Source organism: Salmo salar, chromosome 28 (assembly GCF_965601325.2).
Source record: "Salmo salar chromosome 28, fSalSal1, whole genome shotgun sequence".
NCBI classification, from domain to species: domain Eukaryota; kingdom Metazoa; phylum Chordata; class Actinopteri; order Salmoniformes; family Salmonidae; genus Salmo; species Salmo salar.
This window is the reverse complement of record NC_138318.1, coordinates 27,245,416-27,260,614: the sequence shown is the minus strand read 5'-3', so window position 1 is coordinate 27,260,614 and position 15,199 is coordinate 27,245,416. Positions and strand designations below refer to the sequence as shown.

General features: G+C 45.1%; 1 protein-coding gene across 1 annotated transcript in view; it reads right to left on the bottom strand.

Moving 5' to 3' along the window:
• Positions 1–15,199, bottom strand: part of wdr27 (WD repeat domain 27) — a 168,998-nt gene that overhangs the window by 136,367 nt on the left and 17,432 nt on the right. The window contains exons 12-13 of the mRNA XM_014180055.3: positions 7,816–7,937; positions 5,498–5,571 (exon numbers count right to left, since the gene is read on the bottom strand). Coding sequence (XP_014035530.3) covers positions 5,498–5,571; positions 7,816–7,937 — 196 coding nt within the window. The remainder of the gene's footprint in view (positions 1–5,497; positions 5,572–7,815; positions 7,938–15,199) is intronic.

The window sequence follows — 15,199 nt, the reverse complement described above, 5'->3', positions numbered from 1 at the left end:
TAAATCTTGCCACAACAACAAACACCTCCTCTGACCTCATTGGCAGGAGAGGAACCATGAGTGGAAGATGTTGTCACACAGGACAGGATACAAATTAGAAACTGTATAGTGGTTTCAAAGAATCCTCAAAACATTTGTAACTATTCTATAACAATAACATACGTGTCAGGGAAAGTCATTGATTTGTGGCCTCGTTTTGCAAAACAACTTAAGGATCATTTAAATCAAGAAGGTGCAGTCATGTTGTCCATCTATTTTGATAAACTCTCTCTCTCTCTCTCTCTTTGGAGAACAGGAAAATATATTTTTAGTTGTTTTTAATCCCGTCTGGGCCGAACATGTGGAGGGTTCTCACTGACACGCCAAAGATGGAGTGAAACAGTGTTCCACACGTCCTCCCCATTAACCGTAACGGTACGTGTGTGTGTGTGTGTGTGTGTGGCGTGAAACAGTGTTCTACATGTCTTCCCCATTAGACGGGGAATCCAGAGGAAAATGGCAGCATCATAGCCTACGTGCCTGCCTGCCTGCGTGCCTGTCTACCGAAGTGCCTGCCTGCCTGCGTGCCTGCCTGCCTTCATGCGAGCATGCGTGCCTGCCTGCATGTCTGCCTGCGTGTATTCACCGCAAACTCCTTGTGTTTGTATTCTCCATGGTATATATAGTATGTGTATAATCAAAACAGCAAATGGCCATGAATTACGGGAATCCTAGGAAAGTTTTCTACTAGAGTTGAGCACGGTGTAGGCCGAGCCACACACACACACACACTCTGGGGAGCCATGTTCTTTAACAGTAAATTTCTGTTAGCACTAACTGTGTGTAATGGCAGTGTGTAAATCACAGTCTCTCTCTGTGTGTGTGTGTGTGTGTAGAACTAAATGTCTGTAATGGCAGTGTGTAAATCACAGTCTGTGCTACAGTCTCCAACAGAGTAGAGTCAGAGCTTCCAGGGTCTAATTATACCCCACAGATCTGTCACTTTATCTACTGAACAAGACACGGCCTCACTTTATCTACTGAACAAGTCCTACTGAACAAGACAAGGCCTCACTTTATCTACTGAACAAGTCCTACTGAACAAGACATGGCCTCACTTTATCTACTGAACAAGACACAGCCTCACTGTATCTACTGAACAAGACACGGCCTCACTGTATTTACTGAACAAGACACTGCCTCACTGTATCTACTGAACAAGACACGGCCTCACTGTATCTACTGAACAAGACACAGCCTCACTGTATCTACTGAACAAGACACAGCCTCACTGTATCTACTGAACAAGACATGACCTCACTGTATCTACTGAACAAGACATGACCTCACTGTATCTACTGAACAAGACATGGCCTCACTGTATCTACTGAACAAGACATGGCCTCACTATATCTACTGAACAAGTCCTACTGAACAAGGCACGGCCTCACTTTATCTACTGAACCAGACATGACCTCACCACCTATTGATTACATTGTGGGAGGTAACCCCCGTCTGTTTAGAGCATGGGTGTCAGGGGTGTCAAAGTCATTCCATGGAGGACCTAGTGTCTGCAGGTTTTGGTTTTTCCTTTCAGTTAAGACCTAGACAACCAGGTGAAGGGAGAGCTATACTAATTAGTGACCATAATTCATCAATCAAGTACAAAGGAGGGGCGATAAACTGCAGAGACTCTGCCCTCCGTGGAATGAATTTGACACATCAGGTCTAGAGAGTCTAGTACCTATCCATCTACAGTACGATAAGCTTTTAATATAATAATATCAAATGCCATTTAGCAGACACTTTTATTCAAAGCAACTTACAGACAAATGCGTACATTTTTTGTCACGTATACTCCCTCTCCGGCCTCTAGGTCATCAGGCTGCTGATTATCCCGCACACCTGTCACCATCGTCCCACGCACCTTCACCTCATGACACTCACCTGGACTCCATCACCTCCTTGATTATCGTCCCTATATCTGTCACTCCCCTTGGTTCTTTCCTCAGGTGTTATTGGCTCTGTTTTCATGTCGGTGCGTTGTTTGTGTTATGTGTTTATTGTTTTATGAAATTATTAAAACACTCACTCCCTGAACTTGCTTCTCGACTGTCAGCGCACTCGTTACATATGGGTGTGTAATGAATACTCAGGGAGAAAAAGGTGTAGATTCACGCGCAGAGCGCGGCAGATGTTTATTAAGGCAATGGTCAAACACAGGTAGGCAGTCAAAAACAAACAATACCTCACAACCATACAAACAGAAAGGACTGAACTAAATAGGGAGCTGATGAGACCAGGTGAGAAACGAACACAGGTAAAATCAATGAACAAAAATGAAAGACAGGGCTATGTTCCAGAACACAAAAAAAACAGGGCTATGTTCCAGAACACAAAGAACAAGGCTACGTTCCAGAACGCAAAGAAACAGGGCTACGTTCAAGAACACAAAGAAAAAGAACACAAGGTTGACTAAGAAAAGAAAAGCAGAACCTTACACCACCACCAGGCAGGCTCCTGACGACCCAACGGCACCGGAGGGTGGAGCGGGCGGGCGGGGGAGCAGAGGTGGACGCCTACCTCGGGAGCGAGGTCCGGCAGGCTGGTTCGACGAGGTCGTGGACTGACGCGACGTTCTGCGTCAAGGCTGATGTCCAGTGGGTCTGTTTGGGGGTCGACCCTGAGGTCGGGGAGCGGGACGATCTGGACGGTAATGGTGAAATGCCTGAATCATCTCTGGGTCAAGGATGTTTTGGTCGGGGGCCCAGGACCGGTCTTCAGGCCCATAACCTTCCCAGTCCACTAGGTAATGGATGCGACCTCTCAGGCGTTTGGAATCACGAATGGCCCTTATGGCGTAGGCAGGTTCCCCGCCGACGTCCAACATTGGGGGTGCACTGCGCGTTGAGACTGGAGGATGAAGAGGACTGTAGGTGACTGGTTTTAACAGAGACACATGGAAGGACGAGGAGATTTTATACTGACGGGGTAACAGGAGGCGGTACATGACAGGGTTGATGCAATGGGTTATCTTGAAGGGACCAATGAAGCGAGGACAGAACTTTTTGCAGGAGAGGGGGAGCCGGATGTCTCTGGTAGAGAGCCACACACACTGTCGTGTGGAGAGGCAGAACATTGTTGGTGGAGGTACTTCCCTATTTCTTGGTTCAGGCGTTCCGTCTGCCTGTTGGCCTGGGGGTGGTACCTGGAGGAGAGGCTGAGGGCGACCCCCAGTCGGTCACAGAAGGCTTGCCACACCCGGGAGACAAACTGGGGCCAGCGGCCAGAGACGATGTACTCCGGAATCCCATACAGACGGAACACCGGCTGGAACATACACTCCGCCAATTCCATGGCGTTAGGTAGATGAGGTGGAGGAACCAGACGACACATTTTTGAAAAACAGTCTACTATGACAAGGATGGTGGTGTTACCAGAGGATTCAGGAAGGTCTGTGATGAAGTCTACAGCTATGTGGGACAAAGGTCTGTGAGGGATTGGCAAAGGTTGAAGCTTCCCGGAAGGGAGATGGCGAGGGCTTTTGTTTTGGGCGCAGACTGGACAGGCGTATGTAATCCCTTACGTCGGATGCCATTGAGAACCACCAGAACTTCCGGGCTAGAAGTTTGGTGGTTTGTGTAATGCCCGGATGTCCTGACCCCAAGGACGTGTGACACCATTGCATCAGTTGGGGTCTAACAGCTGCTGGTACGTAACTCTTCCCAGCTGGTGTCTCAGGAGTAGCCGGGTCTGAGGTTAGGGCTTCTTGTATGTCAGAGTGAACCTCCTACTGTACCGGTCCCATAATGCAAGAGGAAGGAAGAATGGGTGTAGGGTCTGAGTTACTGGTCGGAAGGTCAAACTGTCGGGAGAGAGCATCAGCTTTTACGTTTTTCTTTCCAGGGATGTAATTTTTTTACCCATTTTTTCTCCCCAATTTGGTGGTATCCAATAGGTAGTTGTTACAGGCTTGTCTCATCGCTGCAACTCCCGTACGGACTCGGGAGAGGCGAAGGTTGAGAGCCATCCACATCCAACCCGGAAGCCAGCCACACCAATGTGTTGGAGGAAAACCGTAGGCCAGCTTGATGGTGAGGAGTTCTCTGTTCCCCACATCGTAATTCCTCTCAGCGGGGGATAACTTCCTGGAGAAGAAGGCACAGGGATGTGATTTGGGAGGTGTTCCCACCCGCTGAGAGGGTATGGCTCCTACTCCTACTTCGGAGGCATCCACCTCCAGGGTGAAAGGAAGGGTTGAATCAGGTTGGCGAAGGACAGGAGCTGAGGTGAAGAGGCGTTTCAAGTTGTTGAACGCAGTCAGGGCGGTATCAAAAATGTAAGACAGGGCTGTGTTCCAGACCACAAAGAAAATAAACACAACGTTGACTAAGAAAAGAAAAGCAGAACCTTACAGGGTGACCCTGGGAATCGAACCCACAACCCTGGAAGTGGAAGTGCCATGGTCTACCAACTGAGTCGTACAAAGTTAAAAGCTCATCTATAATAAGTGATAATGGTATCAATGAAGTCAACTCTGTGTGTGCAATCTGAGGAACTGAGAGGAAAGTTTTTCTAAAATAATGCATCTACATCACTGGTAGAATAATTTCAGTCAACACACAACATATATTCCTTTTTGTACAATTCTGTATTAGCCTGACTACCCATCCACATTGCACCTGCCAAACACCACGTCCACTAACGTTTCTTCTGTGGAGCAACCAATAGAGCAGTGGAATTAAATTCAGGGTGAGTCGTCAGGCAAACTGTGTATGTGCAATACACAGGAACTGAGAGGAATCTAATAATGTATGCTTCATGGGTATCCACTGTTATGCAGAGGTAGAAAACGTCTGTCCAGAAGTTTGACCATCCCATCTGTTATGTAGAGGTAGATAATGTAATAATTCCATCCTGCCCTCTATATTTTCAGATAATGATGATCAGTAGCTCTAGTCTATGCGGCTGCAATTAGCCAGGAGAAGAAGTTACAGTATATTTAGTAATAATAGATGTAGAATCCCACTATGGAACATGATATAGTTTAAGGGAGGTGACCTGTAGCCAAACTAAGCAGTGGACACATGCCAATCAAAAAAGAAAACCATACAACGGACCGATAAATCCTTTTAATAATATATATGCCTACAGTAATACTGTTATATGCCATTTAGTAGACACTTTTATCCAAGTGAGTGCATATTTTACACATGTATTTTAGTATATGTGACCCCAATGGAAACCAAACCCACAAACCCTGCTGTTGCTAGCACTACACTCTTACCAACTGACCCACAAACTCAAATTCATTCAACAGTGGTTCTTGGGTAACACTGTGTGGGCTATAACATGTGGTTGTGTGCATTAGTGTGTTTATGTGTGAAGGGGCAAGCCCAGTGTGTGTGTGTGTGTGTGTGTGTGTGTGTGTGTGTGTGTGTGTGTGTGTGTGTGTGTGTGTGTGTGTGTGTGTGTGTGTGTGTGTGTTAAGCCGGGAGGGTTGATACTTGCTGCTGACCTGTTTTTGTGGGAGGTTTAGGACCCTTCTTTTTCAACTCAGCGTTGAGAGGAGATTCAGGAATCAGAGGGGCACTAAAAGGAGGCAGAGGGAAAAAAACAAAAATTGTTCCTTAGCTACTGGATATAAAAAAGCTGTGTGTGTGTGTTGCATTTTCCAATGGATGGTTATGGATGAATAACCCCCGCCACCCACTTTCTCAGCAGTATGATACTGTTGAATCATCACAAAACTACACAGTATAAAAGGTTCAGACTAGGTCTTTAACATGGTAATAGCAGAGAGCAGGAGGGGATGAATGTTGAGGGTAGGGGGGCACACAGTCAGCTGTAAAGTAAAGTACCGGAACACACACACAGGCTGGGTGGTGCCAGTCGGGTGCCCTGGCATGCGTCTGCATGAGAGGAACACACACACACGATGGCAATGGAGAGACCCTGTAAAGTAAAGTACACCTACCCATGTACTCACACAATATGTGCCAGTCGGGTGCCCTGGCATGCATCTGCGTGAGAGGGAGAACGAGCCTCAGTGCTGTTTCTCTATCCTGCTACTATTTTATGAGTCAACATGTCCAATTACACTGAGCTAATGGTGCCAACACACCTCAAGCAGCAACCAGTTTAGTGAATGGGGTTTGAACCACCATAGATACACATGGTTTGAACCAATGTGTGTACAGGGCCCAACTGTATAACTTTCTGTTTAACCCTGCAAAACCATCCATACATGCCATGGTTACATAATTGTGAAATGTACATCTTATTTTTCACAGTGCTGTAAGGTCAAGCTGAAGACAGTTTGCTGTCAAAACTTTGGTTGTTAATTGTATGGCATCAGTGCAAGTGTCCAACTACGTATTTTTCTTTGTAAAGTCTTGGCCCAACATGAGCGCAGACATTCTTTACATTTCACACTTTATTCATTACAGATTACACGGTCTTTGATGCACAGAGACTCTCATTTGTTAGAGATGTTCACAGGGTTCGTTCACAGTGGCAAGTCAAATTCAAGGACTTCCAAGTACTTTTTCAAGCACTAATATTTATTTTCAAGGACCATCAATTTGTAATAGTTCCTATTATGCCATTGTTTCTAGTCGCCACCGGGTGGCAGTATATCGCACAACATCATGAAAAAAAAAAAAAAAAACTATTCATCACTACCTTACAAGTTCTACTCACTAATACGTGTTTCACTACTTATTTACTACATACATGAGCGGTACGTCAGTACTGATGATGTTGACTGATTTCCTTATATGAACTGTAACTCAGTCAAATCTTTGAAATTGTTGCATGTTGCATTTATATTTTTGTTCAGTGCACATTATAATAATATTACATTGTCTTTATATTTAAATTGTCTTTATATTTTACTAAATTGTTGGTCCCACAGGCTATCCCAACACATAATGACACAAAAGTGAATTCTGACATTAAAAGGCACTTAGTTGACTCTAAAATGTTGTATTCTATACCCATATGAAGAGAAACAAGTTATTCATGTATTTGATAATATTAAAGATTCTCTCATGAGACACTACTTAAATTTTAGGGGAACCCACATGGGTCCCGGAACCCAACTTTGGGAACCACTGTACTACTAACATCTCTCCCTGCTTGCTTTAATGCTTCCTCTCTCTGTGTATCTCCTTTGCCTCCTTCATTGCAGCCTGACTCACCACTGTCTGTCTCACTACTCTCTATAAAGTAAAGGTATTTTGTTATGAGAACTGATAGTAGCCCATCTTTGGATTATAGCTAACTTAATTTCAGTCAACTTCAGCTGCTAAGGTCAGGCTCCGTTCAAAGTTAGCTTCTAACTTCATCCTTCTAGCCAGCTAGTTAAAGCTAGCTACCTGGATAATAGCTAGAGACCTTGAGCTACCTAGCTAGCTAGACATCTGACTGAAATATCAGCAACTATTTACCAGTTGTACACTCATTCTCCGAGAGTCAGGGTTTTTTTGTTTGGGGGATGCTATTGATGTGACGTTTGGCGACTAATCAGTCAGTTCTGTAAAACTCGGTAGTCTGCCTGGAAACTAATTAGCAAGACCAATACATTTTTGTAATATTTTTGATCACTTTCTGTTCTCCTCTCATTTTAATTCAAGTACTTTTTAAGTACCAGCTTGAGTACATTTCTGATTTTCAAGGTATCCAGTACTTGAATTTCAGAGTGACAAATTCAAGTACTTTAATCACCTCACGCACCTAGTGCGAACCCTGTGTCCACTATACAGATATACCCTCCACCCCAAACAGGGTCTTCCCCAGAAGTTAACAGAAGTACACACACATACACACACACACCTGGGCATGACGGAGAGCCCCTCCAGGTGCTGACAGAGGTTGTCCACAGACCCTGACCCCAGCAGTCTCACCTCCAATACAGACACCAGGGCCTCAAATAGAGAGGTCACCACAAAGATCATCTGGAGGAGGGAGAGAGAGAGAGAGAGAGAAAATGAAATTATGTGAGTACTGTACTGTGACTGAACCCTTTTACTCTGTGAGGAGCATAGGTCATTGACAAATGTACTGTATGAGAAGTACTATATATTAGTGGTGTGAACGTTTCAACACTTAAATGAAATTGGGATCCTTAACGTTAACAGGCTGACTACACCGCTCGCGTTGCAAAATACATTTAGAAATCCATATTATTAAATTATCGCACCCACACTGCTCGCACGCGCCAACGAGCGTCTGCGTTGCCAAGGGCTAAAATAGAAGTCAGTTCTATTTGTGACGCAGTGCGCACTGCAAGTCCTGCCTTTCCCATCTCCTCATTGGTTTATAGAAGCAGGTACCCACGTGCCATCTCCTCATTGGTTATACCCACGTGGGTGACTGAAAGACGACCGAGATCAGTGGCGGTAATGCACCTAATTTATGAAAGTTGCCAATCGCAATATAAAGTCAAGAGAAGAAAAAGCCTAGGAGGAGAGATGACTAGAAACAATTCAGTTGACCGTTTTATGTGTGGATTAATTTTCAGACTAGAGGACCTTGTGCATTTCAGGTAAAATAACAACTCAATGTTTATATCCCAGGAAAAATTAGCTAGCAACAGCAAGCTAGCTAAATAGCTAAATTGCCATAAATGTTTAATGCTTTTCGACCTGTCCCCAAATGAATGTAATTGGTTCAGAGTTTGTTTTGATATTTTAACCTGCGTGTCGTGATCGCGTTTGGTGTGGGGGGACAAAATAAATGAATGTACAACGGCGCACGCGGCAGGCGGTTTGGGTTCTGTGTTAACGTTAAGAAAAATGCTTTATGTAGATGCAGAAAGTATACAGCATAGTAGGTCAATTTCCACAACAACTAAGAGCTTTGAAGCACGAAGCTCAACTTCTCCGCTGTTTTGGTTCCCTGTCGACCACGCTGTGAACAGCGCGAAGCGAGCCCCGTGCACATGCGCAGATAAAAATAAAATGTTATTTGTCACATGCGCCAAATACAACAGGAATTACAGTGAAATGCTTACTTACAAGCAAGCCCTTAAACAACAATGCAGATTTAAGAAAAAAATCTAAATTGATAAAACAAATAATTAAGGAGCAACAATAAAATAACAGCAGCAAGGCTATATACATTGGGTTCTGGTACAGAGTCAACGTGCGGGGGCACCGGTTAGTCGAGGTAATTTAGGTTATATGTACATGTATGTAAAGTGACTATGCGTGGACAATAAACAGAGAGTAGCTGCAGTGTAAAAATGGGGGGGGGGGGGGGGGGTGGAGACAATGCAAATAGTCCGGGTAGCCATTTGATTAACTGTTCAAGAGTCTTATGGTTTAGGGGTAGAAGCTGTTAAGAAGCCTTTTTGACATAGACTTGGCGCTCCGGTATCACTTGCTGTGCGGTAGCAGAGAGAACAGTCGATGACTAGGCTGGCTGGAGCCCTTCGCAATTTTTTGGGCCTTCCTCTGACACCGCCTGCTATAGAGGTCCTGGATGGCAGGAAGCTTGGCCCCAGTGATGTACTGGGCCGTACGTACTACCCTTTGTAGTGCCTTGCGATCGGAGGCCGAGCAGTTGCCATACCAGGTGGTGATGTAACCAGTCAGGATGCTCTTGATGGTGCAGCTGTGGAACTTTTTGAGGATCTGAGGACCCATGCCAAATCTTTTCAGTCTCCTGAGGGGGAATGGGCATTGTCGTGCCCTCTTCACAACTGTCTTGGTGTGTTTGGACCATGATGGCTTATTGGTGATGTGGACACCAAGGAACTTGAAGCTCTCAACCTGCTCCACTACAGCCTCGATGAGAATGAGGGCGTACTTGGCACTCCTTCTTCTGTAGTCCACAATCATCTCCTTTGTCTTGATCACATTGAGGGAGAGGTGGTTATCCTGGCAACACACTGCCAGGTCTCTGACCTCCCTATCGGCTGTCTCATTGCTGTCTGTGATCAGGCTGTTGTGTCGTCTGCAAACTTAATGATGGTGTTGGAGTCATGCTTGGCCATGCAATCATGGGTGAACAGGGAATGCAGGAGGGGACTGAGCACACACCCCTGAGGGGCCCCTGTGTTGAAGAGTGGCAGATGTGTTGTTACCTACCCTTACCACCTGGGGGCGGCCCATCAGGAAGTCCAGGATCCAGTTGCAGACGGAGGTATTTAGTCCCAGGGTCCTTAGCTTAGTGATGAGCTTTGAGGGCACTATGGTGTTGAACGCTGAGCTGTAGTCAATGAATAGCATTAAGCATCTCCAATCCAAAATATATATCTATAATCGGCTTCCTATTTCGCAACAAAGCATCCTTCACTCATGCTGCCAAACAGACCCTTGTAAAACTGACAATCCTACCGATCCTTGACTTCGGCGATGTCATTTACAAAATAGCCTCCAACACTCCACTCAGCAAATTGGATGCAGTCTATCACAGTGCCATCCATTTTGTCACCAAAGCACCATATACTACCCACCACTGCGACCTGTATGCTCTCGTTGGCTGGCCCTCGCTTCATATCTGTCGCCAAACCCACTGGCTCCAGGTCATCTATAAGTCCTTGCTAGGTAAAGCCCTGCCTTATCTCAGCTCACTGGTCACCATAGCAGCACCCACCCGCAGCACGCGCTCCAGCAGGTATATTTCACTGGTCACCCCCAAAGCCAATTCCTCCTTCGGCCGCCTTTCCTTACAGTTCTCTACTGCCAATGACTGGAACGAACTGCAAAAATCACTGAAGCTGGAGACTCATATCTCCCTCACTAGCTTTAAGCACCAGCTGTCAGAGCAGCTCACAGATCACTGCACCTGTACATAGCCAATCTGTAAATAGCCCATCCAAATATCTCATCACCATACTGTTATTTATTTTGCTCCTTTGCACCCCAGGATCGCGACTTGCACACTCATCTTCTGCACATCTATCACCCCAGTGTTTAATATGCCATACTGTAATAATTTCGCCATTATGGTCTATTTATTGCCTCACCACTTATCCTACCTCATTTGCACACACTGTAAATAGACTTTCTCTATTGTATTATTGACTGTATGCTTGTTTATTCCATGTGTAACGCTGTATTGTTGTTTCTGTCGCACTGCTTTACTTTATCTTGGCCAGGTCGCAGTTGTAAACGAGAACTTGTTCTCAACTAGCCTACCGGGTTAAATAAAGGTGATATATACTGCTCAAAAAAATTAAGGGAACACTAAAATAACACATCCTAGATCTGAATGAATGAAATAATCTTATTAAATACTTTTTTCTTTACATAGTTGAATGTGCTGACAACAAAATCACACAAAAATAATCAATGGAAATCCAATTTATCAACCCATGGAGGTCTGGATTTGGAGTCACACTCAAAATTAAAGTGGAAAACCACACTACAGGCTGATCCAACTTTGATGTAATGTCCTTAAAACAAGTCAAAATGAGGCTCAGTAGTGTGTGTGGCCTCCACGTGCCTGTATGACCTCCCTACAACGCCTGGGCATGCTCCTGATGAGTTGGCGGATGGTCTCCTGAGGGATCTCCTCCCAGACCTGGACTAAAGCATCCGCCAACTCCTGGACAGTCTGTGGTGCAACGTGGCGTTGGTGGATGGCGCGAGACATGATGTCCCAGATGTGCTCAATTGGATTCAGGTCTGGGGAACGGGCAGGCCAGTCCATAGCATCAATGCCTTCCTCTTGCAGGAACTGCTGACACACTCCAGCCACATGAGGTCTAGCATTGTCTTGCATTAGGAGGAACCCAGGGCCAACCGCACCAGCATATGGTCTCACAAGGGGTCTGAGGATCTCATCTCGGTACCTAATGGCAGTCAGGCTACCTCTGGTGAGCACATGGAGGGCTGTGCGGCCCCCCAAAGAAATGCCACCCCACACCATGACTGACCCACCGCCAAACCGGTCATGCTGGAGGATGTTGCAGGCAGCAGAACGTTCTCCATGGCGTCTCCAGACTCTGTCACGTCTGTCACGTGCTCAGTGTGAACCTGCTTCATCTGTGAAGAGCACAGGGCGCCAGTGGCGAATTTGCCAATCTTGGTGTTCTCTGGCAAATGCCAAACGTCCTGCACGGTGTTGGGCTGTAAGCACAACCCCCACCTGTGGACGTCGGGTCCTCATACCACCCTCATGGAGTCTGTTTCTGACCGTTTGAGCAGACACATGCACATTTGTGGCCTGCTGGAGGTCATTTTGCAGGGCTCTGGCAGTGCTCCTCCTGCTCCTCCTTGCACAAAGGCAGAGGTAGCGGTCCTGCTGCTGGGTTGTTGCCCTCCTACGGCCTCCTCCACGTCTCCTGATGTACTGGCCTGTCTCCTGGTAGCGCCTCCATGCTCTGGACACTACGCTGACAGACACAGCAAACCTTCTTGCCACAGCTCGCATTGATGTGCCATCCTGGATGAGCTGCACTACCTGAGCCACTTGTGTGGGTTGTAGACTCCGTCTCATGCTACCACTAGAGTGAAAGAACCGCCAGCATTCAAAAGTGACCAAAACATCAGCCAGGAAGCATAAGAACTGAGAAGTGGTCTGTGGTCACCACCTGCCGAACCACTCCTTTATTGGGGTTGTCTTGCTAATTGCCTATAATTTCCACCTGTTGTCTATTCCATTTGCACAACAGCATGTGAAATGTATTGTCAATCAGTGTTGCTTCCTAAGTGGACAGTTTGATTTCACAGAAGTGTGATTGACTTGGAGTTACATTGTGTTGTTTAAGTGTTCCCTTTATTTTTTGGAGCAGTGTATATATATATTTTTTTAAATAGTATTCTCACATAGGTGATCCTTTTGTCCAGGTGGGAAAGGGCAACAGATCATCTGTGGATCTGTTGTGGCGGTATGCAAATTGGAGTGGGTCTAGGGTTTCTGGGATAATGGTGTTGATGTGAGCCATGACCAGCCTTTCAAAGCACTTCATGGCTACAGACGTGAGTGCTACGGGTCGGTAGTCATTTAGGCAGGTTACCTTGGTGTTCTTGGGCACATGGACTATGGTAGTCTGCTTGAAACATGTTGATATTACAGACTCGGTCAGGGACAGGTTGAAAATGTCAGTGAAGACACTTGCCAATTTGTCAGCGCATGTTCGGAGTAAACATCCTGGTAATCTGTCTGGCCCCGCGGCCTTGTGAATATTGACCTGTTTAAAGGTCTTACTCATATCGGCTATGGAGAGCGTGATCACACAGTCGTCCGGAACAGCTGATGCTCTCATGCACGCTTCAGTGTTGCTTGCTTCGAAGCAAGCATAAAAGTTATTTAGCTCATCTGGTAAGCTCGTGTCACTGGACAGCTCGCAGCTGTGCTTCCCTTTGTAGTCCATAATAGTTTGTAAGCTACTGTGTGTGATGACTGCATGAGAGCGAAGTGTTGCATCGTGCTCATCTCAGTATCCTAGCTTATTCATTGATGATAGGTCCTGCTTTACTGAAGTTGTGAGACATTGCATGGCAAGAAATTGTGAGATACAGCATTTGATTGCAGATAGAATGGCCTAGTGCACAGTTCTGACTGTCTGCCAGGTGACTGACCTGCCTATACTGTGCCTCTCCCCTCTTTTTCCATCCCTCGCTAGCTCTCAAAGAAAGATGTGAGTGTTTGTGTTCTCGGATGTGCGGCAACTGATCAGTATCCTCCGTTCTAAAACTACTGAATCTTAAGAGAATATTGACACTCAGAAATGCGTGTCAATATTCTCTTAAGATTCAGTATTTTTGAGTTGAGTTGAGGAATCAATTCTTCACCACTACGTCATCGTTGTTAACAGTTGGAAAAATTACAGAGAAAGGCAAGCGACAGGAGCGAGGTGCTGTATAGCAATACTTTAACCTGTTGAGGACAGACGTTCCGCTAGCGGAACCCCTAGCCAACAGCCAATGGCATCGCACGGCGCGAAATACAAAACCAACTAAAATACCACAATTCAATTTTCTCAAACAATCAACTATTTTACACCATTTAAAAAATAAGACTCTCGTTAACCTGTTGGGGCTAGGGGGCAGTATTCGCACGGCCAGATAAAAAATGTACCCGACTTAAACTGGTTACTACTCTTGCCCAGAAACAAGAATATGCATATAAGTAGTCGATTTAGATAGAAAACACTCCAAAGTGTCTAAAACTGTTTGAATGGTGTCTGTGAGTATAACAGAACTCATATGGCAGGCCAAAACCTGAGAAGATTCCATACAGGAAGTGCCCTGTCTGACAATTTGTTGTCCTTCTGTTGCATCTCTATCGAAAATACAGCATCTGTGCTGTAACATGACACATTCTAAGGCTCCCATTGGCTCTCTAAAGCCGCCAGAAAGTGGAATGGGGTGTCTGCTGTCTCTGGGCAAAGTACAACAGCTCTGTTTGTGAGTGGTCAGCCAGGGGACAGTGACACTGGAGATGCGCATTCACGAGAATTCTCCATTTTTTTCTTTCAGCCTTTAGATTAATACAACGTTGCCCGGTTGGAATATTATCGCTATTTTACGAGAAAAATAGCATAAAAATTGATTTTAAACAGCGTTTGACATGCTTCTAAGTACGGTAATGGAATATTTTGACATTTTTTGTCACGAAATGCGCTAGCGCGTCACCCTTCGGATAGTGACCTGACCGCGCGAACAAAACAGAACTATTTGAATATAACTATCGATTATTTGGAACCAAAACAACATTTGTTGTTGAAGTAGAAGTCCTGGGAGTGCATTCTGACAAAGAACAGCAAAGTTAATCAAATTTTTCTAATAGTAATTGTGAGTTTAGTGAGTCCCAAACTTGGTGGGTGTCAAAATAGCTAGCCGTGATGGCCGAGCTATGTACTCAGAATATTGCAAAATGTGCTTTCGCCGAAAAGCTATTTTAAAATCTGACACCGCGATTGCATAAAGGAGTTCTGTATCTATAATTCTTAAAATAATTGTTATGTATTTTGTCAACGTTATCATGACTAATTTAGTAAATTCACCGGAAGTTTTCGGTGGGTATGCTAGTTCTGAACATCACATGCTAATGTAAAAAGCTGGTTTTTGATACAAATATGAACTTGATTGAACAAAACATGCATGTATTGTATAACATAATGTCCTAGGAGTGTCATCTGATGAAGATCAAAGGTTAGTGCTGCATTTAGCTGTGGTTTTGGTTTTTGTGACATATATGCTTGCTTTGAAAATGGCTGTGTGGGTACTCTCCTGACATAATCTAATAGTAAATTTATCAATTT